Source organism: Eschrichtius robustus, chromosome 19, assembly GCF_028021215.1.
Source record: "Eschrichtius robustus isolate mEscRob2 chromosome 19, mEscRob2.pri, whole genome shotgun sequence".
Lineage (NCBI taxonomy): Eukaryota > Metazoa > Chordata > Mammalia > Artiodactyla > Eschrichtiidae > Eschrichtius > Eschrichtius robustus.
Genome location: NC_090842.1, coordinates 55,928,531 through 55,954,654, shown reverse-complemented (window position 1 = coordinate 55,954,654; position 26,124 = coordinate 55,928,531). Strand labels below are relative to the sequence as shown.

Below are 26,124 nucleotides of genomic sequence, written 5' to 3'. Positions count from 1 at the left end.
TCGTAGCTGGGGGTCAGGAACTGGAGTCAGGGTGAGGGTTAGTGCTCACTGGGTTCCTGGTCTGGCTGTTCAGTGTTGCAGCTGTAGCCCAGGCAGGGCTCGAGTCAGGTCAAGGTCAGTGGTCAAGATCAGGTTCAGGGTCAGGGACAGAGTGTCAGGGTTGGGGGGAGAGGGTCAGTGCTGTAGATGTAGCCCACTGAGAGGCGAGTTGGGTCAGAGATCAGGAGTCAAGGGCCGGGGTTAGGGTCAGGGTAGGGGTCAGGGTCAGGGGCCTGTGGTCAGCACTCACTGGGCTCCTGGTCGGGCGGTTCAATGTTGTAACCGTAGCCCAGCAGGGTGCGCACGGCCTGGCAGAGGCTGTCCCGGTTGCTGCGTTTGGTGGCCTCGTCCAGCAGGCGGTAGGGCACAAGGCGAGGGTTCCGGCGCGCAGGGATGTCCTGCACAGAGCTGTAGGTCCAGCCCTGGGCCACTCGGTCTCGTGCCCACACATTGTGTCCGTTCTCCGCCAGCCGGTCCACCAGCATCGTCTGCGCGGGCGTCAGTCTCACGTGGCTCAGGTCCAGAGGTGCCGGCTTGTACCCATTGCTCATCATGTACCTGCGGGTGTGGCGGGGTTCGGTGGGACAAGACCCTCACCTCCACTTCTGGGCTCTGTGCTATGGGATCCCTGACTTCTGACCCTTGTCCTTAGGATTCCATGATCTTTAGCCTTGAGCTTTGAAATTTCTGACCTTTGGTCTCTGACATCAGGGTTCTATGACTCCCTTAAATAAGCTTTGATATACTTGACTTCTGACCCCAGGATCCTGTGACCCTAGCAAGGGCTTTGACTTCACTGACCTCTGGCCTCTGTGACCCCTTCATCTTGATTTTGGGAGCCTCGTCTCTCACCCCGGAACTCTCTGACCCCTCACTTCTAACTTTGAGGCTTCTTACCTCCGATCCCAGGACCCTATCATTCCAAATTCCTGGCTTTGGAGTCCTTGACCTTTGAACCTTGGCAGCTATCCCCAGGACCTCTGATCTCTCATCTATAATTTTAGGATCCCTTACTTACAACTCTAACAATTTCTCACCTCTTTCCATTGACCCCTCACCTCTAACTCAGAGATATTACCTCTGTTCTCTCATTTTCCCGGACTCCATGGCAGACCCTGACCCTGGGTCCGACTCACTCCCACTCTCTCTCTGGAATGCCTAACTCCGCATTCCTGACACCTCCCCAGGACACTCACCACTGACTCCAGAGCCCCGACCCCTGGTCCTATGACCTCCACCCTAACCCACAGCCCCTTGGTTTCTGACCTCAGCCTCCCCCCACTGGCCCTCAATTGCTCCAGCCCTCACCACGGCATCCCCGGCCCCCTACTCTCTTCCCCACGTGGGGCCCGGGCCGCCCACACTCACGTCTTGGGGAGTTTTGTCTTCTTCAGGTTGTCTTCCGCCTTCTCGTCCGCCATGCCCACATGGCAGCCCAGCGCCAGCAGGGTCCTGGGGCGGGGGGTGGGGGCAGGGGGACAGGGTCACCCCACGTGGCCTCCCTGCCTCTGGCGTCCTCTCCCCCAGCCCAGCTCCCCTCATCCCCCAGCCCCTGTCAGCTCTGTCTCTGGGTCACCAGCTCTCTCCACCTCTTTTGTTCTGGTTTTCTGGGCGTCTGTCCCGTCTCTCTCGGTCTTGGTGTCTGTGTCTCTCTGGCTCCTGACTCTCCCTGTTTCTCTGTCGTTGTATCTCTTTGACTGTGTTTGTCTTTTCCTGTCTGCTTCTTTCCGTGTCTCTTCTCTCTCTTTCACTTACTGAGCATCTCTCTTTATGCCTCTGTCTCTTACTTGCCCTCTGTTTCAGCCTCACAATCCCAGTCTCTCTCTCTCTGCCTCTCTTTTGTCTCTTTCTCTCTGTCTCCCTCAGTCTCGGTCTCGCTCTCCCTGTCTCTCCTTGCCCTCCCGCCCAGCGGTCAGGCCCGGGCCCCTGCTCCCCGGTCAGCCCCTCGCCCCTGCTCCCCGGTCAGCCCCTCACTTGAGCGTCTCCCCCGACATCTGCAGGTTGTAATTCCTCTCGGGCTCCGGTAGGCTGTGGAAGTCCACGAGACACGGATGCAGCCTCTTATTGTCATCCCGAACCTGGAGAAACTCCAGAGTCAACTCCTCGGTTCCCCTTCCCTCCCCAGCACTCCCAGACTGTGACCCCTGGCCTCCCCGACCCATTCTACCACCCAAGGAGCCCCTGGTGTCCCAAAGTCGCTTCCCCCAGCCGCCAGACCCTCCCAGTTAGTGAGCAGTTGCCACTCCACCACAGCCAGCCTAGCTTCTCTGCCCCGCGCTGCACGCAGCCCCCTCACCGGGCCGTAGGTCCAGCCCTGCTCAATGCGAGTCAGCGCCCAGAGCTCATGGATGTTCTCCGCCAGCTTCTCCCGGATACGCTCCAGATGGGGAGGCAGGACAATCTGGGGGCAGGTGACATTGGTGAGGTCCCTGCCTCCCCTCCAGTCTGTGTCGTGACCCCTCTTCCCGAGAACACGTGCGAGCCCTGAACAGTTCCCCAGAGAGCTAGTTTGACCTTTCCTACTGCCGAGCCTTGGTCCCCATCACGTCACCCTGCCTCCAGGGTTGATGTCCGGCTGAGTAAGGACTTAGCAGCCTCAGAATTAAGGAACTATCTGGGAATGGGTCTGTCTCCCCCTGTGGGCTGGGAGCTCCGTGAAGGCAGGGCTGGGGCTGTCTCTGTCTCCAGCATTTTCCCAGCCCTGTCCAGCCCAGAAGGGGATGCTTGTGAAATGTTTGCTGAATGAATGGATGAGTCTCTTTCCTTCTCTGTACGATGAGAATCAGAACAGTATTAACTCCTGATACTTACTTTATAAGGGTTCAGTGAAATCATTTACATAAACTACTAAATGTTATATACAGTGGACCCTCAAACAATGTGGGCTTGAACTGCGTGGACTTTTTTTCAATAAACGTAAATAGTACCTGTATTTTCATTTTACAGATCTTTAACTAAGTGTGGGGAAAAGCTTGTGTTTGATTAGAGATCACTATATGCGGAATCGAAAGAACTGGGGCTTGAGTCCTGATTCTATCCAAACTATTTTAGCTTCCTGCCCTAGGGTGTGTCATTTACCAATTCCTTTGTTTTTAAGACAGAGAGCAGTGCTGGGACTTGCGACTGTGCCGGGGTCGGTGCCCCTAAGCCTCTCGCATAGTTTGTATAAATGCAGGGAACATGGTAGGCGCCTAGTAATATTTATATTGTTGGTGTTCTGCAGGCAGAGATAATGACGGTTGGACCAGGGTGGGATGTGGGGGGAGAAGGGATTGGGAGGAGGCGGAGTGGACAACCCCTGAGGCTGCCAGGTGGGTGGCGGAGGGGAAGGGTGACATCCAGGAGGAGGCCCAGGGCTCTGGCCTGGCTACAGGGGGATGGCAAGTTCACCCCTGCAATAACACTACTACCACCAATAATGACAGTAACTCTACTGAGTACTTACTGTTTCCTCAGGACCATGCTAAGCACTTCACATGTATTAATTCATCTAACCTTCACAACAATGCTAGAGGGAGGTTCTCTCGTTCCCCCCTTTTCCTCACAGGTGAGGGAACTGAGGCACAGAGAAGTGAAGCCGCATGCCCACGGTGACATACTGAAAGTCAAACCCTTGTGATCAGGCTCTGAAACAGGACTTATATTCCCTCCTATAGGGACATGCCTGGAGGGAAGGTGGGGAGCTCAGATTGGGATAGGAGGAGTGAGAGAGGCGTGGAATAGAAAAGATGCCCAACAAATTGTGGTGGATAAGATCACAGGCTTTGGGATCAGACTGCCTGGGCTCAAATGCTGTGTGACTTGCACAGGCTGCTTAACCTCTCTGAGCCTCACTTTCCTCAGCTGTATATTGGGGGGCAATAATAGTCCTTTTTAGAGAACTCCCTGGCGGTCCAGTGACTAAGACTCCGTGCTTTCACTGCTGAGGGCCCAGGTTCAATCCCTGGTCAGGGAGCTAAGATCCCACAAGCCACTCGGAGCAGCAAATAAATAAATAAATACTTTTTAAAAATTAAATAAATAATAGTCCTTTTTTTAGGGGACTATACTGAGGACTCCCTGAAACCGAGATTCTGCCTTGAGAGATTCCTTTGCCTCCTCGCTGCCTCAGTTTCCCCACCTGTTAAACAACAGGGTCCCCAGCTTCCAGCTCAGCTCCCCATCTCGCTGGCTCCTAAGGGAGTCTGCCTCTCCAGGAAACCCTTGCAGAGCAGGCAGTACCTGGACAGTGTCCACAGGGCAGGGCACAAAGTCGGTGTGTGAGAGGCAGCGGCTGGGGCCCACCAGGTGGGGCCCCCGGGGCCCTTCCCGCCGATACTCCTTGATGGGCTCCAGATGGAGTCGCTCTCGCGGGAGCACAGCCTCATGACAAGGGGAATAGCCAGGTGGAGGGAGGAACTTGAATTCGCCGTGGCGGCCACCAAGGAGGAACCGCACCCTAGGTGGGAGAGTGGGGGTCACTAGTGAGGGCAGTGTACAGAGGAAAGTCTGTACTCAGTTGGGGGAAGGGAGCAATTTTGGGATCAGTGGAAGGTTCTGGGGAGACCTGAGGTCACTGGACAGTCATAGCGTCATGGAGGTCATTTAGGAGTCAGGAAAGTCTAAGGTCAAAGAAAATGTTGGAGGCCAATAGCAATCTTTGGAAAACCAAAAAAGGAAAGTGGGGGTCAGGTCACTGGGGACTTAATCCAAGGTCATGGGAAGGTCCTTTGGAGGAGGTCCTGCATCAACAGAGCATTTAGAGATACCAGAAGGTTTGGGGGAGACCAAGAAGAAGGTCATTTGGAAGTCACTGAGAGTCTGGTGTAACCTTGAGAAAATCATAATCGCCACTGAAATGGTGAGTAAGTCATTCACAGAGCTTGGGGCCACTGGGAAAATATTGGGCTACTGAGAGGTCTTTGAAATAACTGTGGTCGTTGAGAGGTCACTGGGAAATTATGGAACTATTAGAATATCGTCGGGAGATGCTGGGGTCATAGAGAAGTTGTTAAGAGCATGGAGTCACTGGGAGAGTCCCAGATCACCGGGAGGCTTTGTGGTCATTGGAAGATCACTGTCAGATTCTGGGATCATTTGGAGGTCATTGGAATCCATAGAATCATTGGGAGAGTCAGAGGTCATCTGGGAGGTCACTGGAAGAAACTTATTAATCATTAGAAGGTCATTGTGAAATCTGGGGGACACTTGGAGACTGGGGTGAAGCTGAGGTCATTGGGAGGGTCTGGGTCATTGGGAGGACACTGAGAGTGTCTGGGATCATGTAGAGGTCACTGGGACCTTCATGTAGGGGTCTGGCCCGTCTGTCCTGAGAGAAGGCTGCTGGGTCCTGGCCCCATAGAAGGCCATGGCGTGCTTGCAGAAGCTGTCTCAGGACAGTCCCAGGTCTGGGGACTGGCCAGGGGGCTGGGGCAAGTCCTTACTTGACACCAGCTGAGAAGCTGACAATGGGGAAGAAGAGCCCATCAAGGTTGAAGGCCTCGAAGACACCCTGCACAGGACAGCCATTGATGCGGAAGGAGATGGATGGCACGCTGAGGTCCAGGCAGCAGCTGACCACGTCCTCGGGGGCCAGGAGGTGCTGCCCTGGGGAAGTCACCAGGCGTGGCACGTGTCCTGCACCAGGATCACCAGGGAGAAGTCAGAAGTCAGAGGTCCAATGGAACCAATGGTCTCAAGAGACAAGGGGCAGGTATTAGAGGATCCTACGGGGTCTGGACCTTAGAAACTCTAAGGTCAAGTGTTCCTTAGAGATTAGAGGCAGAGGTCAAATTTCCCCTGAGGTTAGGTTCCTGAGAGGTGTGGGGGTCAAAGATTAAAGTCGTCTTGGAGTTAGGATTCTGGAACCTTTGGGGGCATAAGTCAAAGATCAGAGATCATAATAATCGGGGCAGTTTTCTGGGATCTCTAGGGTCAGAGATCTGACATCCTCTGGGGTCAGAGTTCTGGAGGCTATGAAGAAACAGGTTCGAGCCAAGATTCTGAAAGCTCTAGGGTTAGGGTCTTGGGAAATGAGGAGTAAGGGGTCAAAGTTAGCCTGTTTGGGGGGTCAGGATCCCAAGAACCCCAAGGCATGTGGTGAGAGCCTAGAAGCCCTGGGTCAATGGTCAGGGTTGAGGGTCCCCTAGAAGGGTCCAGGTACCTGTCCAGAGATGCAGCCCATCAAAGCCGTAGGAATAGAGGTCATCGCCGACCCCGTTGCCGCCCCAGCCCTCGCCGCCCCCAGGGTACGGGCTGTAGCCCTCAGTGAGGGCCCAGCCCACCCGCAGGTGGGTGGCCTGAGCTGTCAGGAATGGAACCACCTCGTCCACCATCACCTCAAAGTACCACTTGAGGTACTGCGTGGAGCCCTCTGCTCGGCCCACAAAAATGTTGGGGCGGATGCTGTAGGAGAGACAGGACAGGAGAGGAGGATGAAGGAGAGATGGAGAGGAGACCCAGGCCAGTGGGGGGTGGGAGAGGAAGGGAGAAAGACAAAGATATACATACACAAGAAAAAGAGAAAAGCAGAGACACAGAAACAGAGAGAGAAAGCAGAGACAGAGACAGAGAGGCATCAAAGGACAGAGAAGAGAGAGATGGGAGAGAGACCGGGAAAAAGAGATGGAGGAGAAAGAGAGAGAGACAGACAGATGAAGACAAAAAGAGCAAACACAGAAAGAAAGAAAGAGGGAGGAAGAGACAGAGGCAGAAATGGAGCAGGGAGAGCGGACAAGAGGAATGAGAAGCCAGGGGTGAGCTGGGGACAGCTGTGGGGACCGGGGTGGGACATGGAGGAAGGCCCATCCACCTGGGTGTGGAGTCTGAGTCAGGGAGGGGATTGAGAGGTTCTGAGTTCTGGGGTCAGGGGTTAGGGGCCAGACCTGGTGACAAAGTTGATGAGGTTTGTCTGCAGCAGAAGCTCGCGGCCAGGGAGCAAGTTCTCAGTGATGAGATCTTGGTTGGAGCGCACGGCCACGCCATTGCACACACACAGGGAACACAGCACATCCAGCACCTGGAGGCCAAGGTCAGAGGTCAGGGTGTGAGGGCACCTGAGCGGGGGGGGGCGGGGGGCGTTGTCCATGGAAGACCCAGAGTGGGAAACCAGAAGGATGATATGCCAGGATGGGAGATGGAGCTTTTGACTGAGAAGAGGTGGTGAAAGTGGGAGGTCAGGGGTCACAGAGAGAGATCGGGGTCAAAGAGAAACATCAGGCAAGAGGCGGGGGCCGTATGAATTGGGATAAGACATCAGCAATGTAAGAAAAGAGAGACTGAGGAATTCCCTGGCGGTCCAGTGGTCAGGACTCTGAGCTTCCCTGGGTTCGATCGTTGGTTGGGGAACTAAGATCCCGCAAGCCACATGGCTTGGCCAAAAAAAAAAAAAAAGACTGGGGTAAGAGGTCAGAGGTCAGCGGGAAGAGTGAAAGGGTCGGTCAGGGAGAGAGCACAGATGAGGTTTAGATCAGTGGAGGTTGCGAACTTGCGTCTTCAGGGGCCAGGTAGATAATGTAAATATGTGAAGTGGTTAGAAATAATTCAGTGGGAACCAGTAGCACTTGGGGCAAACTGGAGAGTGTCTGTGCAGCCCCCCTAAAGGCTACAAAATTAGAAATTGAAAAAATACTTCAAAGAGTTAATGAAGCACATCTGTGGCCCAGAATCCATTTAAGAACCATGAGTTTGAAACCTTTGTGTTGAGACGGAAGCTTGTGGTAGAGGAGTCCAGGTAAGAGATAAGATGGGGAAATGGGGGCAATTTGAGGGCCATGGGGAAAGGTCAGGGTTCAGAACTCAGGGGATAAGAGGTCAGGGATGAGAGGCCAACCTTGTGGTTCCTCCCATGCTTGTCCAGGAGGGAGATGATGGACTTGATGTGGTTCTCCTGGATGATGTTCAGGACCTCGGGACTCTCAATCAGGACACAGTACAGCACCTCCAGGATCCCTGCACACGGATCGGAGTGAGAGGTGAGGCGGCTGCAGCCCTCCCATCCCCGCAGGTCCCCATCCCCTCCGCCTGGGTTCTCCTACCCGAGGAGGCCTCCAGCCGATCCAGCTTGCTGACCAGCCAATCCAGGTTGTTGGAGAAGAGGGCACAGTTGGCACGATTGCCACGGATCAGAGAGGCTGAGGGCGGAGAGAGGGGTCAGACCCAGTAGGACTGGGAACCTGGGGTGCTCCAGGGGGAGTCAAGTCTGGGGCCCCTCACCCAGGATTTCATAGAGCAGGTTCACAATCTCTTTCCAGGACTCGGCTGCCTCCTCCCCGGCAAATTCGGCAAAGTGGGCAGCAGTGGTGTAAACATTTAGGCGGTCGATGCAGTTCAGGACCAGGGAGAGCATCCCCTGGGATAGAGAAAACAGGGGGTTTCATCACAGGAATCCCAGGCCCTCCCTTCCTTGCCTTTCTTGGACTTGCTAATTCATATTCCTTCAACAACTAGTGACTGGGTGTCCCCAGGTCTAAACCAGAGCCATCTGTGTGCACCTTCACTCCCAACTCCCTCCTCTCCTCCTCGGCTCTCCAGACCTGGCCTTGTCCCACTCTGCCTCTGTCCCCAACGTAATACATCCCTATTAACATCAGGACTGAATCTGTGCTTCTCCTTCCAGTATTTTCTCTCCTTCCTTTCCACCTCCAAGGACCCTACTCCTGGTCCCACTGGCCCAGCTCACTCTCCACACCAACCATCAGAGAGATTTTTGCCTTCTCTTTTTTAAAAAACATTTTAACCTTTCATCTTCTTTTATTTTGAGTTATAACAGACATACAGAAAAGCACATAAAACATATACAGTCTATTCTTGCTTTTCGTAGTAGTTAGTAGTTCTGTAAAGTCGCTGTGAGCACTGAGTGAATCCTGAGAACCAAGGCTCCCAGGGGAAACACAGGGGGTTTCTCTGAGTATCTGAGCACAACATTTTCATCAATCAATCCATCAATACACACTCTCGTTTTATGTGCGTTTCTGTTTAAAGACACTAATTTAATAGATGTTGTTGATTCATTAACATTAAACTCACAACCAACAGCACTGTAACTCATGCTTCAGTGAAGCTTTTCTTTAACACATATTTTCTCAGTAAGGCACATCACAGCCTTCTTGCACTTAGGAACACTAGACAGCGCTTCGCCACTGTGCTTAGGGGCCACTTTTTTTTTTTTTTTTTTTTTTTAATGTGGGATCTTCCCAGACCAGGGCTCGAACCCATGTCCCCTGCATTAGCAGGTGGATTCTTAACCACTGCGCCACCAGGGAAGCCCTAGGGGCCATTTTAATCAGTGAAATTAACAAAAAGCACAAAAATGTGAAAAGTGTGGCACTAAATACACCACGAAAAGGACACTTGCTTACAGGTGAGAGTTGAAATAACAAGGCAGATTGTCGCCTTGTTCAACCTCAGCTGGAAACACAACATCAAATGACTTAAATATTTGGCCTCTCTGCACGTGTCCACAAATGACTACAAATATTCTGCAAGCATTGATTTGGAGGTTACAAATAAATTTTAGCAAGTAGGCATATTTGCAAATACAGAATCTGGAAATAATAAAGATCAAATGTATATGGGGCTTCCCTGGTGGCGCAGTGGTTGAGAATCTGCCTGCCAATGCAGGGGACACGGGTTCGAGCCCTCGTCTGGGAAGATCCCACATGCCACGGAGCAATTGGGCCCGTGAGCCACAATTACTGAGCCTGCGCGTCTGGAGCCTGTGCTCCGCAACAAGAGAGGCCGCGATGGTGAGAGGCCCGCGCACCGCGATGAAGAGTGGTCCCCACTTGCCGCAACTAGAGAAAGTCCTCGCACAGAAACGAAGACTCAACACAGTCATAAATAAATAAATAAATAAATAAATAAAAGAACGTGAATTTCTAAAAAAAAAAAAAATGTATATGGTTTCACAAATAAATATGGAAGAACACTTGTGTAACCATGACCGAGGTCAAGAACGAGAGCATTGCCAGCCTCCCAGAAGTCACCTCGATGCCCCTCCTGTTACACAACCCTCTCTGCTAGCGATAACCGTTATCCTGACTTTTATGGAAATCCTTTCCTTGTCTTTCTATTTTTACTACCTATGCATGCATTCGTAAACAGTCTAGTAAAATTTTGCCTGTTTTTGAACTTGAGATGTACAGTAAGTATTCTTCTGCACATGGATTCTTTTGCTCAACATCACTTTAAAAAAAATTTTTTTTTTCTATTTATTTATTTGGCCGCACTGAGCGGCTTGCAGGATCTCAGTTCCCCGACTAGGGATCGAACCGAGACCTTGGCAGTGAAAGCGCCGCGTCCCAACCACTTGACCACCAGGGAATTCTCTCAATATTACGCTTTAAGATTAAGAGCATTGTTTCATGGGGTTGTCGTTTGTTCATTTTCATTGCTGAGTAGTATCCATAGCCATCGTACGGATATGCCACATGTGTGGATTCGTTCCAGTGGTGGTGGACAACTGGGCTGCTATGGTAATTGTCGTATCTGTATCCTGGGCCCGTAGTAAGAGATGCAGTGCATCAACCAGTTGGAGTCACACAGAGTGGCTCTGCCCCTAACTCGTTGTGACTTTCAAAGACCTAACCCTTCTGTGGCTCCCAAACCGCAAGTCCTCACCATGGCCTGGCCTTTGTCACCTCTCTGTGCTCGTCTCCTCCCACTCTTGCCCTAGCTCACCGAGTTCCAGTCATCCCGGCCCCCTTGCTATTCTGGAAGCTGCCAGGCCCACTCCCACTTCATGGTCCGTGTACTTGCTCTATCTCCCCTCTGTCCCTCCCTCAGGTGTACACATGGCTGCCTCTCCTCATTCAGGTGACCCTCCCTGACTACTGTATTTTAAACTGCAACAACCCCAGTACTCCCTACCGCTGCCCTGCTTGCTTTTTTTGCTTGTTTGTTTAATATTTATTTATTTGGCTGCGTAGGGTCTTAGTTGCGGGGCCTAGTTGCAGGATCTTTGTTGCAGCATGCAGGATCTTTCGTTGTGGCACGTGGGCTTCTCTCTAGTTGTGGCGTGCGGGCTCCAGAGCGCACAGGCTCAGTAGTTACGGCACGTGGGCTCTAGAGCGCACAGGCTTAGTTGCCCCGCGGCATGTGGGATCTCAGTTCCCCCACCAGGGATCGAACCCGCGTCCCCTGCTTTGGAAGGTGGATTCTTAACCACTGGACCACCAGGGAAGTCCCTGCCCTGCTTTGTTTTTCTCCTTATCATCATCTAATATACCACATAATCCTCCTATTTTATTGCTCATTTATCCTCCCGCCCCACGTCAACTCCATAAGGACAGGGATTTTTGTCTGTTTTCTTGACAGCTATATCCCCCCTGGTATATTTGTTCAGCAATGGCTGTTATTTAATCTCTCTGCGCTTCAGTGACCCATCTGTAATATGGGAATTACAATCCCCCATGGGGTTATGGGGAGGATGTCAGGTATATAACACCCATAACACACAGTAAGAGCTAAATTCAAAGTAACAATAACCACTGACACTTATTTAGCATCTACTATGTGCTGTGACTGTTCTAAACACTTTGCATATACTAATCCCACTCCATTAGTAAGTTTTGTTGTTGTTACTATCGTCATTTCTAGGTCTGCCACCCCCATCACAATGGGAGCCCCTGGAGAGGAGCGGGGCCAACTTGGAAGCCTTTAAATGAACATGCTCCCCAATCACCCTGAGGAGACATCAGACCCCGGACCTTTGTGCAGCCCCAGTCTTCCACCCCTCTCGGCCCCTCGCACTCAGACTCCGTGCTGAGCGGAGCCCACCACGTCTGCTCTCATAACACACAGACCCCCAGCCTCTGACCCAGGCTGAGGTCCCGCTCTACACTATCCTCCCACCCAAAAGCCCACCTCTCTGGCCCTGCCCCCCACCATGCCCCACTCTGGTTCTATCCTCCCACCCCGCAGACCCTACCCCTACAGACACCGCCCCCTGAGTCTAGTAGCTCAGCCTCGGACTTCTTCCCAGGCCTTGCCTCCACTGGCTTGCCTTGGCCCAGAGCTCACCCTCACCCCGTCCCGTCCTCCCAGGAGAGGGAACAAGTCCTGCCCCCGCCTTCAGGTTCCGGTTCCACCTTGCTCTCACAGGCCCCGCCCCTCACCAAAGCCTCGCCCACCAACCCGCTCCGGACCCGCTTCAAGGCTCCGCCCCCTCGCGTGTCCCCTACGACCCGCCGCCCCGCCCTGTTCACCCAGGCCAGGGCCTTCCTCCTGCCCCTCCACCTGCCCCGCCCCCTCTCAGACCACTGCTTCCCCGGGTCCGGCAGGCTCCGCCCCTCTGAAGACCCCGCCCCCGCGCCCACAGACCCCGCCCTCCCGGGCCGCAGCCTCACCTCCTCCTGGAAGAGGCTCTGGCGGTTGCGCAGGCTGCGCAGCTTGCTCTGCTTCTCCTCATGCTGCAGCTCCTCGGAGGGTGGCTCGAAGTAGCCGATGAGGTCCTGCAGGCTCAGGATGACGCCCTCGAGAGGCAGCGCTGTGCCAGCCGGAGACCCCGAGCCCCTCGGCTTTCCGCTGAAGCTGTCCAGGCCCCTGCGGAGACGGCGCACTTACCAGTGAGGGTCCGGGAACACTGTGAGGGTCCCGCCCCCACCCACCCCCGGTCCCTGCCAGACTCCCACAGACACACCTATTTAACAGAGAGAGAGACTGAGACGCAGAGAGAGAAGGGCATTGATTGGCCCGAGGTGACACAGTGGCCAAGGGCAGAGCTGGGCCTGGGACCCACGCCTGCGTAGGGACAGGTCATGAAAGCAGAGGTCAGGGCTAGGGAGGTCCAGGGTCGAGGGTGTCAGGGGTGTGAAGTCAAAGTCATAACTGTCGAGGTCAGATTAGGGGTCAAGTATGTAGAGGTCAGGAGTTTGTGTATGTAAGAGGGGTGAATGTCAGAGGTAGAGATTAAATTGGTCGGGCGCATGAACGCCAGGAGCATGGGGTCAATGTGTGGCCTGGCCCCCCAGGGCAGAGCGGGCGGGGTGGCGCACTTGATGAAGTGGTTGTAGAGGCCGCCAGTGCTGTAGATCATGCGGGCGGCCTGGGATTCCTCCTGCTGACAGCGGGTCAGTGACAGAGTATCGTCCATGTGGCCCTCCTGGTGCAGAATGGCCTGACAGTGGTGGGAGAGAGACGTCAGGAGGGGGCTCAGCCACCCAGGGCCATGCTCCCCAGACCTCCACCCAGACTCTAGCCCCCAAATTGCCCCCATCCTCTACGGAATCTCTCTGCCAGCTCCGCCCCCAGTCCCTCTTCATCTGTCCCTGTGTCTTTCATTCTCAACCCCTCTCTTTTCCCCCCCTCTAGGTCTCTCCTCTCACTTTCTGTCTCTGTCCTCTTTGTTTCTGTCTGTCTGTCTTTGTCTCTCTCATGCCTATCCCATGCTCTGTCTCTTTCTCCCTGTCTCTCCCTCTCTGTCTCTATGTCCATCTCTCTCTCTACCTTTGATTCTCCCTGTCTCTCCCTCTCTGTCTCTCTCTATCTTGTCTGTCTCCAGGCCAGACCCTCTCCATTTGTATCTACTACTGACTTAACATCCCCCCACCAGAAAGCTCTAATGGCACCCCAAACTTAACATGTCCCAGACAGAACGCCTGAACACCTTTCTGGGAGGTGAGACCATCATGGCTGCCGGCTTTCCCCTGAGGTGACCTCCCCAGGACCCCATCCAGTCCAGCAGCTGTAAATACCATCCACCTGCTGACGACTCCCACATTGCCCTCTCTGGCCCAGGCCCCTCTCTACATCCTCTGCTCTTGTATCCAACTTCAGCCTCATTTTTCACAAACAGGTGCCGCCCTAGTCTTCTCACTGATTCACTCAGCAAGTCTATTGAGTGGCTCTGTTCTAGGCACTGGGGCCCGTCCTCCTGAGCTGATACTTGGCTGTCCCTGACTCAGTTAATGGCACTTCCCTCCTTCCAGCTGCTCAGGGCAAAAAAGGACAAAAATCATGGTCTCATTCTCAATCCCTCTCCCTCTCACCCTGATATCCAACCTGTCAGAAAATCCTGTTGGCTCTGCCCTCACAATACAACCAGACTCTGCCCCCTTTCCTCACTCCACAGTCCCCACCCTGCTGCTGTCCACTGTCATCCTCCCCCTGCACCAGTGCAGACCTGCCCTGGTCTTCCTTCTCCAGCTCTGCCCACCCCCATAGTCTGTTCCCATAAGCAGCTCAAGAACCCTGTGAACCTGAATCAGGTCGCCCCCCGTGCCCTGGCCTGCTCAAGACCATCTTGTGGCTCCATCTCATCCAGAGTAAAAACCAGGACCCTCCCCAGTGGCCCACAAGGCTCTACCTGACCTCTTCCCGTCCCCTCTCTGTCCTCATCTCCCACGACTCACCCCTCGCTCACTCTCCTCCAGCCAAACTAGATCTCCTTTCAGTGATTGCAACAGACCAACCTCATCCCAACTTCAGGGCCTTTGCACGTGCTGTTCCCTCTGTCAAAAGTAGCTTTCCCACTGTTTGGTTGTAAAACTGTGTACTTCATTAGAGAGGGTTTAGTCACAGTGTCTGAGCACAGGGAAGGCAGGGAACAGGTTGTATAGCTCACCTATTTGTCCACACATACATCCACAACAACTGGGGTACTCAATAATTGGTTTGGGGTACTCAATAATTGGTTGAATGTTATTCTCAGTCTGTTATTATTCGTCTTTTTCTCTCCACCTCTGTCTTTCTTATTTCTGTCTCTCTGTCTCTATCTTTCTCTATTTGTCTGTCTCCATGTCTGTCTATACTTCTCTCTCTCTCTTCATATATGTATTCTTTCTTTTTTCCTGTCTCTCTCAATCTCAGTTTCTCTCTCAGTCTTTGTCTTTCTCTCAATCCCATCCTCAAACTCCTAAAGGCTCAAGCATCATCACCCCCAGTCCCCTTCCTGCCCCAGCCTGTACCCCACCCCTTCCCTCTGCCAGGTGCCCACCTTCTTCTTGAGCACGCCGAGCCGCAGGGCCTTGGGGTCCGAGGCAGCATAGGTGAGCCACAGGCCTGAGGCCACGTGCTGCACAAAGCACAGTGACTCCCCGTATTTGATTTCAGGGGGGCCCATGCCCTCCACATCCCGCTTGGGGGCCGTATCCAGCTTCTCCTACGGGGCAGGGGACAGAGGTCAGCCTCCTCTGCTTGTGCATTTAATGGGGGAGCCCCCCCAAGATACTGCAGAGTGGTGGGGGGCTGGGGCGGGATTTGGGGCTCCAGCTGAGGGAGGGTATCCTGACCCCACCGACCTTGGAGATTCGGAAGCAGAAGGAAGTGGCCTTGGTGTGGGCCTTGCTGGCGTCAACCACCACTAGGCCCTGGTCCTCAATGAGCGCCAAGTACCGCCCGGTGGTGACATGCCGGATGCGGAGTGGCTGGCCCCAGCGCAGGTGGCTCCCACTCCAGCTGCAGAGGGTGAGGACGAGGGAGAGGTCAGAGGCCCCCCAGTTCTCCCATGGGCACCATAGTCTTGGTTGAAACCTCCTCAAGCCCTCAGCCCTGTTCCAGGGTGCCCAAATCTTCCTTGGAGCCCTCAAATCCTTCTTAGGACCCCCAGCCTTCCTTTAAGAACCCCAGTCTTGTCTCAGGCCCTCACCACTTCCTCAGGGCTGCCCAGATGATTTCAGTGTCTCCAGTTTTCCCAGATCTGTCATTTTCTCCCCTCCTTTCCCCACAATTTCACTCGAGACCCTGATCTCTCCCTCAGGAACCTCCACTACCCCCAAGACCTCTTTTTCCTCCAGGATTCTAGGACCCTGAGGACCTTTATTGCTCTCTTAGGCTCCCCAGATTTTCCCTCAAAACCCTCCAGTCTCTTCCTCAGTTCTTCCTTCAAGACACTCTTCTCCTCCCAGGGCCCCCAGGAACCCCTAGCCCCTCCCCCAGCCTGCCTCCTCTGCCCCTGCCCCCTACCTGATTCTCAGTGGCTCCAGTCTCCAGAGGGAGCGGGCGTGGGTGCACACAGATCCCCCCTCATAGTAGACAAGTCTGGGTACATGGAAGAGAGTGAGGTCAAGAGTTCAGGCTCCAGCCCCCCAGAAGCTGATCCCTAATCCTAGGGTTCCAGGCCCCGCTAGCCAACCTTTGCCATCCCCCTTCTGGCCCGAAGACACCAGACCCTCTTGTCCCCAAGCCCAGACCTGCGCTGGTCATCACTGTCAGCAGGGGAAATGGTCAGACATTCATCCATGTGTCCATGAAAGAGGCGGAGCACGTGGCCCCCGGTCACATAGCCTGGACAGGAGCAAAGGAAAGTGGTCATCGGGAAGCTGGAGCCCCAGAAAGGCCTGGGAGCCATAGTGGAGTTTGCAGGCCCTGCTTCTGCCCTGTGGGAAGCTGGGGGCTGGGTTTGGGGATCTGCAGATGGAGATCTGAGTTTCAGGGTACAAAGTGGTAGTCTGAGATTTGGGCTCAGATTGAGGCCTGAAGTAGGGGCATGAGATTTGGGGTCTGAGGTTGGGGATCTAATGTTGGGGGTCTGGGTGTGCAGGGCTGAGGTTGGGAGGTTTGTGGGTCTGGGGTTGAAAGGTCTCAGTCTGGATTTTCGAGGTTGGGTTCAGAGAATGTCATTAGAGATTTGGGTCTAATGTTCCCTGATTCTGAGGTTTGAGTTCCAGGGCTTGATATGGGGGTCTGGGTTTAGAGGTATGATGGTTGGGTCTGAAGTCAGGGTCTGAATTTTGAGTGTTATTTTGGAGGTCTGAGGCTGGTATCTGAGGTTTGAGGTCTGAGGTTTGGAAGGGTTAGCTCTGGGGTCTGAGTCTGGGGAGATGTGAGCTTTGTAGTTAGAAGTTGGTGGGTCTGAGTTTCAGGGTCTGAGATTAAGGCCTGAGTTTCGAGATCTGTGGCTTGAGTCTCAGCTTGGGTCTGGCTTAGGGCTCTGAGGTTTGGGGTGTGAGAATTGGGTTCAAAGTTTTGGGTTCATGCTTTAGGGTCTCAGCATGGGGGTCTGAAAACTGGGAGATGATTTTGGAGATTTGAGGTTAAAGTTGGAGGTGTGAAGTTGATTGGCTGAGGTTTGGGGTCTGAATTAGTGTTCTTAGTTTGGGGATCTGAGTTTGAATTTGGGGGGCTGGTTTTGGGGGGCTGAGGTCGCATGTGCTTGTCATCTGAGGCTTGGGGTCTGAGGGATAAGCTACAAATTCGATGTTCTAAGCTTTGGGTCTGAGTTTAGGGGTCTGACCTCCAGGACCTGAGTTTGGCATGTGAGCTTCGGGGTCTGAATTAGGAGTCTGATACTGAGCTTTAGCTTTCGAGGTCTGAGCTCTAGGGTTCCAGATTGGCGGTCAGTTGGAGATCTAAGTGTGAGGTTCATAATTTGGAGATCTTGGTTTGGGGTCTGAGGGGCAATGTTGAAGGTCTGTTTTGGGGGTCTTAGGTTAGGGGTCAGAGGTCTGGGGTCCTCACCCTCTTCGCAGCCGGAGCAGATGGGGTTCATGTTCCACAGTGTCTGCATGAAGGAGGCGTCAACCTGGAGCTCCCCACTGGCCGTCGACAGGTGCTGGGGGCAACCAGGATGTGGTGGTCAGAGATAATGGGGGGTGAGCAATAGTTCCAGAGTGAGTCAGAAACCAAGGGTGGAAGCCAGGAAACCAGCAGACAGGAGGCCAAAAATTAGAGGTCACAGATCAAGAAACCGAGATCAAGTCAGGAAATGGGGCGTCAGAAACCAGAAATTGGATGGAAACTGGAAATTGGGAGTCAGGACGTTGGGGCCAGAGACCGGGCAAAGCAATGAGGAGACGGGGTGGATCCCGTGTGCCCCCAGCCCCGGGGGCAGTAGGAGCTGTGGTGAGGGAGGTGCTACTCACCAGGTAGCGCTCAGAGGAGACGCTGACGAGGATGAGGTCATCCCCAACTCGGACCTTCTCTCCTTCCGACCTCTGCTTGGAGGCCGGGTGTGTCGTCCACCAACAGGCCTCTCCTGTGGGTGGGGGCGGGGTGAGGGCTGCCCAGAACGCTCTTCCCCAAGGCATTCCCAGCCACGGAGCCTCCCCAGCCCTCCGTCCCAAGCTCTCCTCTTACTGCCCCCAACTCCCTGCCTCACAGTCCCCCGTTCCTGTCCTCAGACTCTCTGCCTGCTTGCCCGAGTCTCTCTGTCCAGAGTGTGTTCATCCACACCCCCAGACTCTCAGCCCCAAAGCCCCCCATCTTTGCCCCTGGAACACCCCCATGCCCGCTCCCGGGGTTCTGCAGACCTTCTGCATCCCAACTCCCTGCCTGCGGCGTCCCCATCGTACCCCCTCCCTCCAGCCCCTGCACCTATTGCATCCTCCTGCAGTCCCACGTCGAAGGCCAGCTTGTCAGTCATGGAGCGGGAGGTGGTGAGGCAGCTCAGGTACTAGGGTTGTAGGGGGGAGTCAGCCACCTGGCGGGCATTGCACTCCCTGGCCCCTGCCCCCGCCCCTGGCCCCTCCCGGACGCACTTACCATGCCGCTGTGCGAGTGCCGGAGCAGGATGGCATGGCCATACAGGAGCGTCCTGTGTCCCCCACCCTGGGACGACTGCAGGGGGCAGGGGAGGACACAGAGTGAGAATAGACCCCCCTGAAACATCTGGCCTATCTCAGGTGGGAATACACTTCCCAGAAGATACCATGCTCAGGCCTGGACGCGAAGAAGCCTCAGCTCAGACCCACAGCAGAGTCTCTGCCTCAGTTTCCCTGCTTCCAGGGAAAGCAAGGTCTGTGTCTCTGAGAAGCCTGTGGATGGGGTGTTTTCTGTTCCCCAAAGCCCACTCTGTCCTCCTTCAACCTGTTAACTAGGCCCCAAAGTCACTCAGGGGGCTGAACCCCTCTTCCAGAGGTTCAGATACCTGGGGTCCCTCAGGGAAGCCCTCGTATCTCGTGTTCCACGGACTTCAGCCCCCTCTGCTCTCACCTGTCATAGCACAGCTGTACACCGGTACTGTCCTACCAGTTGTTAAACATTGGCGCATCACCCGCAGGGACCTGCCCTGTGCTGCCACACACCCCCGGGCCCAAGGAGACTCAGCGCCTCTTGGGAGTGGGTGGGTACACCCAGCACTCGATGGCATCATGCCCCCCATCCCAGCTCTCACATGCCCATGCTCTGAGGGGACCATGTGATGGGGCCACGTGATCACATGGCGGACCCACTCCTGGACCGGAGGGGACTCACACTTGGGATGGAGGGAGGTGATGAGGGGAGAGGTCCCATGCGGAGAAGAGCTAGGAGGGTTGGAGGAAAGGATGGAAAAGAGGAGAAAGGAGCAGGTGGGAGAACAGGGGCTCAAAAGCCCCCACCCCCTTCCTTCCTGCCTGCCTGGCCTGCTCTGGGTTCCACAGACCCTGACAACCGGGGTGGGGAAGACTCCCCAGCCCCTGTGTGCAGGATGTGGACCCAACAGGCCCACCTGGGGTCAGGAGAGGTGGCAAGGACAGATGACACCCAAGGCCAGACCTACCCACTTATCCAAATTGAGGGCCTGTTGGGGGGCAGGGCAGAGAGAGGAAGAAGAACAGATGGTAAATGACCCCCAGGTCCTCCCACCCATCCCTGCCACCCATCCCACCTGGGCGGGAGCCTCACCTCCACGCCGGCCTCCACGGTGTTGGCCAGCATCTCCTGCAGGGCTCGGACGGACAGGGACTGCTCCAGGACAAAGCAACAGATGGCCAGATCGGGGGGCACATTCTGGGGGATGGGGAGATGTGAATGGGGGACCTGAAGGCTCCAGAGCGCTGGTGCACGCCCTGCCCCTAGTCTAAATACCTACACCCCTTAGAGACCCAGAGCCGACCCCAACCCTCCAAGAAGCCCTGCCCTCTGCCTCCCGCTTCAAACATCCTGAATTCGCACCAACATCCCAGAAAACACCTCTGCCTCCTCCCTCTACCCAACCCGAACCTCACAGAAGTTTCCACACCACACCTAATCCCATAGGAAGCCTCAGCCCCTGTCAGACACATTCCACCCATCCAGCTCCGGGAGCCTCCTCCTTGCCCTCCCGGCAGAAAACCCAAATCTCTCCAACCCCAGAGGAAGCCCCAGCTCCCACTGTCACAAGCAGACAGGCCCAGCTCCCGCCCTCTCCCTCAGACACCTGTGAACACTGCTTCAAAGTCCCAGGGGCAAGGTCCCACCTCACACCTCCCGCCTCAGTCTCCCACCCAGGCACCTCAAGCACTTAGACACCCTCCCCCTTGGACCCAAGACTCTCTGCCCACCTCAGGCCCCTGGCCTCTTCCCCCATCAAACTCCAGGTCTCCTCCCTCTCCCAGCCTCCACCGCATCCCCCCAGGTCACCTCCTCCCTCAGACCCTGAGTTCACCTCAGGCTCAGACCCCAGGCTCCCTCCACCTCTCAGCCTCCAACCCCCTCCCCAGTCAGCCCCCTGCTGGCACCCCCTGACCCTCCAGGCTGTTCTGCTTTGGATTGAAGACCCTCTGCCCCCCTCAGACACCTGCCTCCTAAGACCCCCTGCCCCTCCCTCCTCAGACCTCCACCTCCACCCACCTCAGACCCCTGCCCCTTTCCCTCGTAAGCCCCCTCCCATTTTCTCTCCTATCAGCACCCCCTTCAGATCCCCTCTTCTTTGAACTCAAGACCTTCTATCTCCTTAGACCCCCTCCCTCTTCCCCCAGGACCCCAGCTCCCCTCCTCAGACCTCCAGCCCCCTTTCCCTCTTAGCCCCCCTCCCTATTGCCCCTCCTGTCAGCATCCCCTCTCCAGACTCCCAGACCCCTCTTCTTTGGGCCCCAGGCTCTCTGCCCCTCAGACCCCCTCTTCCTTCCGTCCTGCACAGACCTGGGCATTGCTGGTGGGCTCCAGGAAGCAGAGGCGGTTGCCAAAGCCCTCGGCGGCCAGGCAGAGCTTGAGCTGCTCCTTGAGCACCATGGCGCTGCACTGCAGGACCATCTCGTCGTCCTGGGGACGGGCAGAGGGTCAGGGTGGGCGCCCGCATCCCACCCGCATCCCGCAGACACTGTACCATGGGCCACCCACCTGGCCCTTCTCCTCGTGAAAAAGATGTGACTAATAATAGCCACCCTCGCCAGTTATCAAGTAGGGGCCCGTGTTGAGCACTGTACGTGCTTCTAACACCCCCATGAGATCCAAGCCAGTGGCATCCCCACGTTCAAATGGGGAAACCGAGGCTCAGTGAGGGGACATGGCTTATCCAAGGCCACACGGCTGATAAGAGAAGCAGCTGGGATCTGAACCCCAGTCCAACTGACTCCAGAGGACTCCCAGGTGGGGGTCCACAGGGTGAGTCACTGGAGGGTGGGAGATATGAGCGCCTCAAGTTAAATGGCTTTTAAGTTCAGCCTTATCTAATTATTCTTTTGTGTGTTATTTTAATAGTAGCTATCATTTAAGGAGTGCTGTCTAATGACTCCTGAATGCAGTGCCAGAGTCTAGACTGGATCCTGGATGGAGGGGAAATGCCATAAAAGATGGCATAGAGACAAGTGGTGAAAGGTGAAACAGACTGTGAATTAGATGATGGTATCATAGCCATACGAAATCTCCTGATTTTGATAACCGTGCTGTGGTTTTGTGAGAGACATCCCTTGTTTTTTTAGGAAACAGACACTGAAGGATTTGGGGGTTAAGGGTATCATGTCCACAGCTTACTCTCAAACAGCTTAGGAAAAAAATAGGGAGAGAGAGGGAGGGAGAGATGGAGGGAATGATAAAGCAGACATGCTACATCCTAACATTTGGGGGAAATGACTGAAGGCCACATGGGAGTTCTCCGAGCTAACCTTGCAACTTTTCTCTAAGTTTGAAATAATCTCGAGGGTATAAATTAAAATTTTAAGTAAAATAAACAACCTTCTGAGGTAAGTCCTAGTATGTGAACCTGTGGAAACAGAGGCCTAGAGAGGTGAAGTGATTTGCCTGAGGTCACACAGCCGGCACAGCTTGTGGGATCTTAGTTTCCCTTGTGGGGTCTTAGTTTCCCGACCAGGGATCGAACCCGCACCCCCTGCAGTGGAAGTGTGGAGTCCTAAACACTGGACCACCAGGGAAGTCCCAATATGCCACTTTTAGAATGTTAGGCCACCTCTTGATATGTTAGTAGAATAGCCCATATTACATTCATAACTAATATAAGTGTATGTGGGGGCGTGCTCAACATTTTTACTGATAGAGGTTTCAATCAAAATTGATGGGAAAAAAAACAGATGGAGACGCAGTGTTTAACCACACTTAAGACAGTGATTATTCCATTTTACAGCAAAGGAAACAGGTTCAAGGAGGCTAGGCGTCCTGCCTGAAGTCACACAGACTCCAGCCCTTCCAGCAAATCCTGGGCTTCACCCCACACAGGCAGCCCTCATTCTTTCTGTCAGCCTGGGAGGAGGGAGAGAGATTCATCCTGTTGGCCGGAGGCCCCAGGACTGCTCTGTCCTATTACCCCCAACCCCGACATCTTGGCATATGCCGTGTATTCACAGGGATCATACAGCTTGCATTTATTAAGTACATACTCTCTGCTAGACCTCATGCTCAGGGCTTTACATTCATCTAATAGACACTGATTAAGCATCTGCCATGTGCCAGGCACTGATCTAGGCACTGGATATAGAGCAGTGAATAAAGCAGACAAATTCCCTGTCCTTGTGGAGCTGACATCCTTGTGGGGGGAAATGCAATGAACAGGTGAATCCGTTTATAATGTTAATTTCAGTGATAAGCTTTATGGAAAAAATAACCCAGGGTGATATAAGAGAGTGGCTTTTGGGGTAGAGATGACATCAGTGAGGGGGGTGAAGTGACAGCCTCTCCAAGGAGGTGACATTTGAGCTGAGCCTTGTCTGAATAACAAGAAGGAATCAGGCCTGATCATCTCTGGAGGAAGAAAGTTCCCGGAAGAGGAGTTGGCCTGTGCAAAGGCCTGGGGCTGTGGGTATTCAGAAAAAGCAAGGGAGACAGCCTGGCGCTGCTGCCATCAGGAGCAAGGGAGAAAGTGGGAGGAGACGAGCCCAGAGAGATATTTGCATGGACCCACTGAATCCTTATGGTACATATTTTTGTCCCCATTTTCCAGATTGGGAAACTGAGGCTCAGAGAGAAAAATAAAAATCACTTGCCCAAAGTTAGGAAGCAGGCAAATGGCAAAACCAAGATATAAACCAGGGACAGGTAGCCTAATCCCTACACAAATGATTCTCTAACTTTCTCCTGCATCAGAATGAAGGGGGGTAGCCTGGTTAAAAATGCAACTTCCTTGCTGCCCCAGTCTCCCCCTCAACACCAAGAGCCTGATTCAGTAGATCTGGGATCAGCAGGGAATCTGGACCATTAACCAGCCCCCAGGAGGTTTTGACATGGGCCATGCTTTGAGGAACCCCAGCCTGGGCAGGGCTGGATGTTGCCACCCATCAAAAGGAAATGAAATGAACTTGGGGGCCATGCCCATCATGCTTAAAAATAAAAGTAGAAATAAAAAAGTGAAATAAAAAGTAGAGCAAGAACAGAAAATAGCAGCATGCCCCTTGTGTTCTAAGGGCTACCTACATTTTATGAAACTTGTTTCAGTTAAAAATAGTTGTGTGCGAATGCACCTAATTTGAGCATAATAGCATGAACTGGAGGCAACCCAAATGTCCATCAGCAGATGAACTGATAAAAAAATTGTAGCATATTCACACAATGGAATACTACTTAGCAACAAAAAGAAATGAATTCTTAATACACACTACATGGATTAATGTCAAAAATGTTACAGTGTGCAAAAGAAGCAAGACAAATGAGCATATATTTTATATGAAACACTAGTTAGTGACTTATGGAATCTATGTTGACATAAAGCAGATGGGCAGGGTGATTACTGCAAAGAGCCAAAGGGAACTTTCTGGGGTAAAGGAAATGTTCTATTGATTATGATAGTGGTTACATGGGTGTGTACAGCTTGTCAGCTGTAACACCTAAAAGGGGTACAATTTATTGCATGTCAATTACAGCTGAATAAAGTTGACTTTTTATAACGTATGTGAATATGTGCATGTACTGGGTTGCAATATAAAATATATTTCTTACCAGTGGGATGAGATCCAAAAAGTTTGAGAAAACCACCACACAACCTCAGTAAAGTTCAGGAAAATGGACCCAGTCTGGGGCCAAGAGATGCCAAGGCCAGACCTCTAGAATCCAACACTGGCTAGCCAGGCAAGTCTGAGCCCAGTTTTCCTCTTATGAAAGCAGGAGGGCTGGCCCCCAGGGGCATCCAGAGATGACACTTCCTGGCCTTAACCTTGGTCATTGACTCCCACTCAGGCCTCAGTTTCCCTCAAAACTCCCAGGGAGATAAAGATAGGGCCCTACCTCAGAAGATAGGGCAGTGAGGATATAATTAGATGCCTCAGGAGGCTGAGGCCCTGGGCATGGGGCCTGACGTAGAGTGGCGGCTCAGGGGCTCAAGGCCATGGCCACGGTCTTATTAGGGCTGGGGAGGAGGAGAGAGCCCAACCCATGGTGTCTGCGAAGGGACTGGAGCCAGTGCAAGAGTCTAGGGTGAAGCTAGGCCTCCTCCCATGGCCGAATGTCCAGCTGTCCCTATCCTTCACTACCAGCCCCAGCTGTTCATTCCTCCCTCCCAGGAAACCAGAGCCGGCTCACCAGGGTCCTATTCTGGGGCCGGAATGCTGTGTCAGCATTTCCCAGGGCCTGGAGGGGGTGGGGAGGGGCTAGCGCAGGATCAGCAGGACCTGGCCGGAAGAGAGAATATCCCCTCCCATATTCACAACCCCACACCCGGTAGAACCACCACCGGGAGGGAAAAGTGGGAAGGACTTCGAGATGGGCAGCCCCTCCCCCCATCCTCTCCCTGTTCCCTGCCCAGGCCCCAGAAAAGCGGACTATTCTGGGAGGGACACCTGTTGTTCCAATTCCCATCCCTGCCCCCCACCAGCCGAGGGTCAGAGATGCAGAGAGAGACAGAGTTGAAGACACAGTGAGAAACACAGAGGGCCTGAAGCCGAAGAACAAAGCCAGACACAGAGACAGGGAGACAGAGATGGAAAGAGACAGAGACACAGACAACCCAAAGAGACAGATAGGGAGAGACACCAGCCAGAGACCATTAGCAGCCATATCTGACCCTCCTCCCCAAAACCAAGTGGGGGAAGAAAGAAGACCCAGAAACAGGGGGACCCTCAGGAGACCCTCAAGGGCTGGGAGTTCAAAGGAGTTGTGTCCTTCAGCCCACCACAGCCCTCTTCCCAAGAATTTAAATAGGTCAGAGTCTGGAGCAAAAAGAGAATTAGGGCTAAGTGGGGGGTGGGGGAGGGGGACAGCTAAATTAAGCTCAGGAATTAGAACCACTTTCCCCAAGTGCCTGCTTCCAGAGTGGTGGGAGGGGGTGCTCTCCCAGCGGCCCCCTTCTCTGGGACAAATCGCTAGTGTCAGAAGAGAGGGTGGAGGAGGGAGGATCCTCCTCCCCATCCTGTAGTCCCAGATTCTGCTAATTCTCTGACGAGAAAGATGGGGGAGACTAAGAGAGACAAAAACGGAGAAAGACGGAGTGACAGTCACCCAAAGGGACAAAGGAGAGACCCCAGAGTCTCAGAGACCACCAGCAATCAGGACAAAGACATCGGAGACAGAGAGACACTCAGACCAGAGAGATAGTCCCAGAGACTCCAACACAGAGATACGCACCGTCCGCAGAAACTGGACCTCATCCTCGCCCTCTCCTCCGTCACCCATGATGTCGAGGCCAGAGGTGCTGGGGCTGAGGTCGGTGACTGAGAGGAGGGGGCCGAAGGCTGGACGGGTGGGCTGGGGGTGAGTTGGGGTCGGAGACCTCTGCGGACGCCAGAGGCACCCGCGGCGTAGATGGAACTGCGTGGAGGACTCGCGTGCTGGACAGAGCTGGGAGGAGGTCCCCGCCCCCGGGTCCCCATTGGAGCAGGACGGCCAAGGCCACGCCCCTTTGACGGAGCCCCGCCTACAAACCCCAAGCCTTGGCCAAAGGTGCGCTTGGGGTGGGGGGGCTTGGGGGAGTGTCTTTAAGGCAGCTGCCCTCTCTCCCCCTTCGCGATAAGGAAGGTGCCATCATTCTATTTCACAGAGAGCAAACTGAGGCTCTGAATGGGGAAGCCCCTGCTTGATGTCATACAGCAGAGGGGATGCGCACTAGGT

General features: G+C 54.0%; 1 protein-coding gene across 2 annotated transcripts in view; it reads right to left on the bottom strand.

The window, feature by feature from the left end:
• The window catches only part of RYR1 (ryanodine receptor 1), a 117,280-nt gene extending 91,591 nt beyond the window's left edge, over positions 1–25,689 (bottom strand). For both annotated transcript variants that reach the window (XM_068529184.1, XM_068529183.1), the window contains exons 1-24: positions 25,642–25,689; positions 20,779–20,898; positions 19,561–19,665; positions 18,439–18,513; positions 18,271–18,349; positions 17,820–17,932; positions 17,416–17,509; positions 16,149–16,242; positions 15,922–15,996; positions 15,258–15,414; positions 14,954–15,118; positions 13,014–13,135; positions 12,366–12,561; positions 8,233–8,368; positions 8,055–8,150; positions 7,850–7,968; positions 6,903–7,036; positions 6,182–6,423; positions 5,463–5,655; positions 4,261–4,477; positions 2,336–2,440; positions 2,014–2,117; positions 1,408–1,491; positions 290–597 (exon numbers count right to left, since the gene is read on the bottom strand). In XM_068529184.1, coding sequence (XP_068385285.1) covers positions 290–597; positions 1,408–1,491; positions 2,014–2,117; positions 2,336–2,440; positions 4,261–4,477; positions 5,463–5,655; positions 6,182–6,423; positions 6,903–7,036; positions 7,850–7,968; positions 8,055–8,150; positions 8,233–8,368; positions 12,366–12,561; positions 13,014–13,135; positions 14,954–15,118; positions 15,258–15,414; positions 15,922–15,996; positions 16,149–16,242; positions 17,416–17,509; positions 17,820–17,932; positions 18,271–18,349; positions 18,439–18,513; positions 19,561–19,665; positions 20,779–20,898; positions 25,642–25,689 — 3,181 coding nt within the window. The remainder of the gene's footprint in view (positions 1–289; positions 598–1,407; positions 1,492–2,013; positions 2,118–2,335; positions 2,441–4,260; positions 4,478–5,462; positions 5,656–6,181; positions 6,424–6,902; positions 7,037–7,849; positions 7,969–8,054; positions 8,151–8,232; positions 8,369–12,365; positions 12,562–13,013; positions 13,136–14,953; positions 15,119–15,257; positions 15,415–15,921; positions 15,997–16,148; positions 16,243–17,415; positions 17,510–17,819; positions 17,933–18,270; positions 18,350–18,438; positions 18,514–19,560; positions 19,666–20,778; positions 20,899–25,641) is intronic.
• Positions 25,690–26,124: the final 435 nt, after the last annotated feature.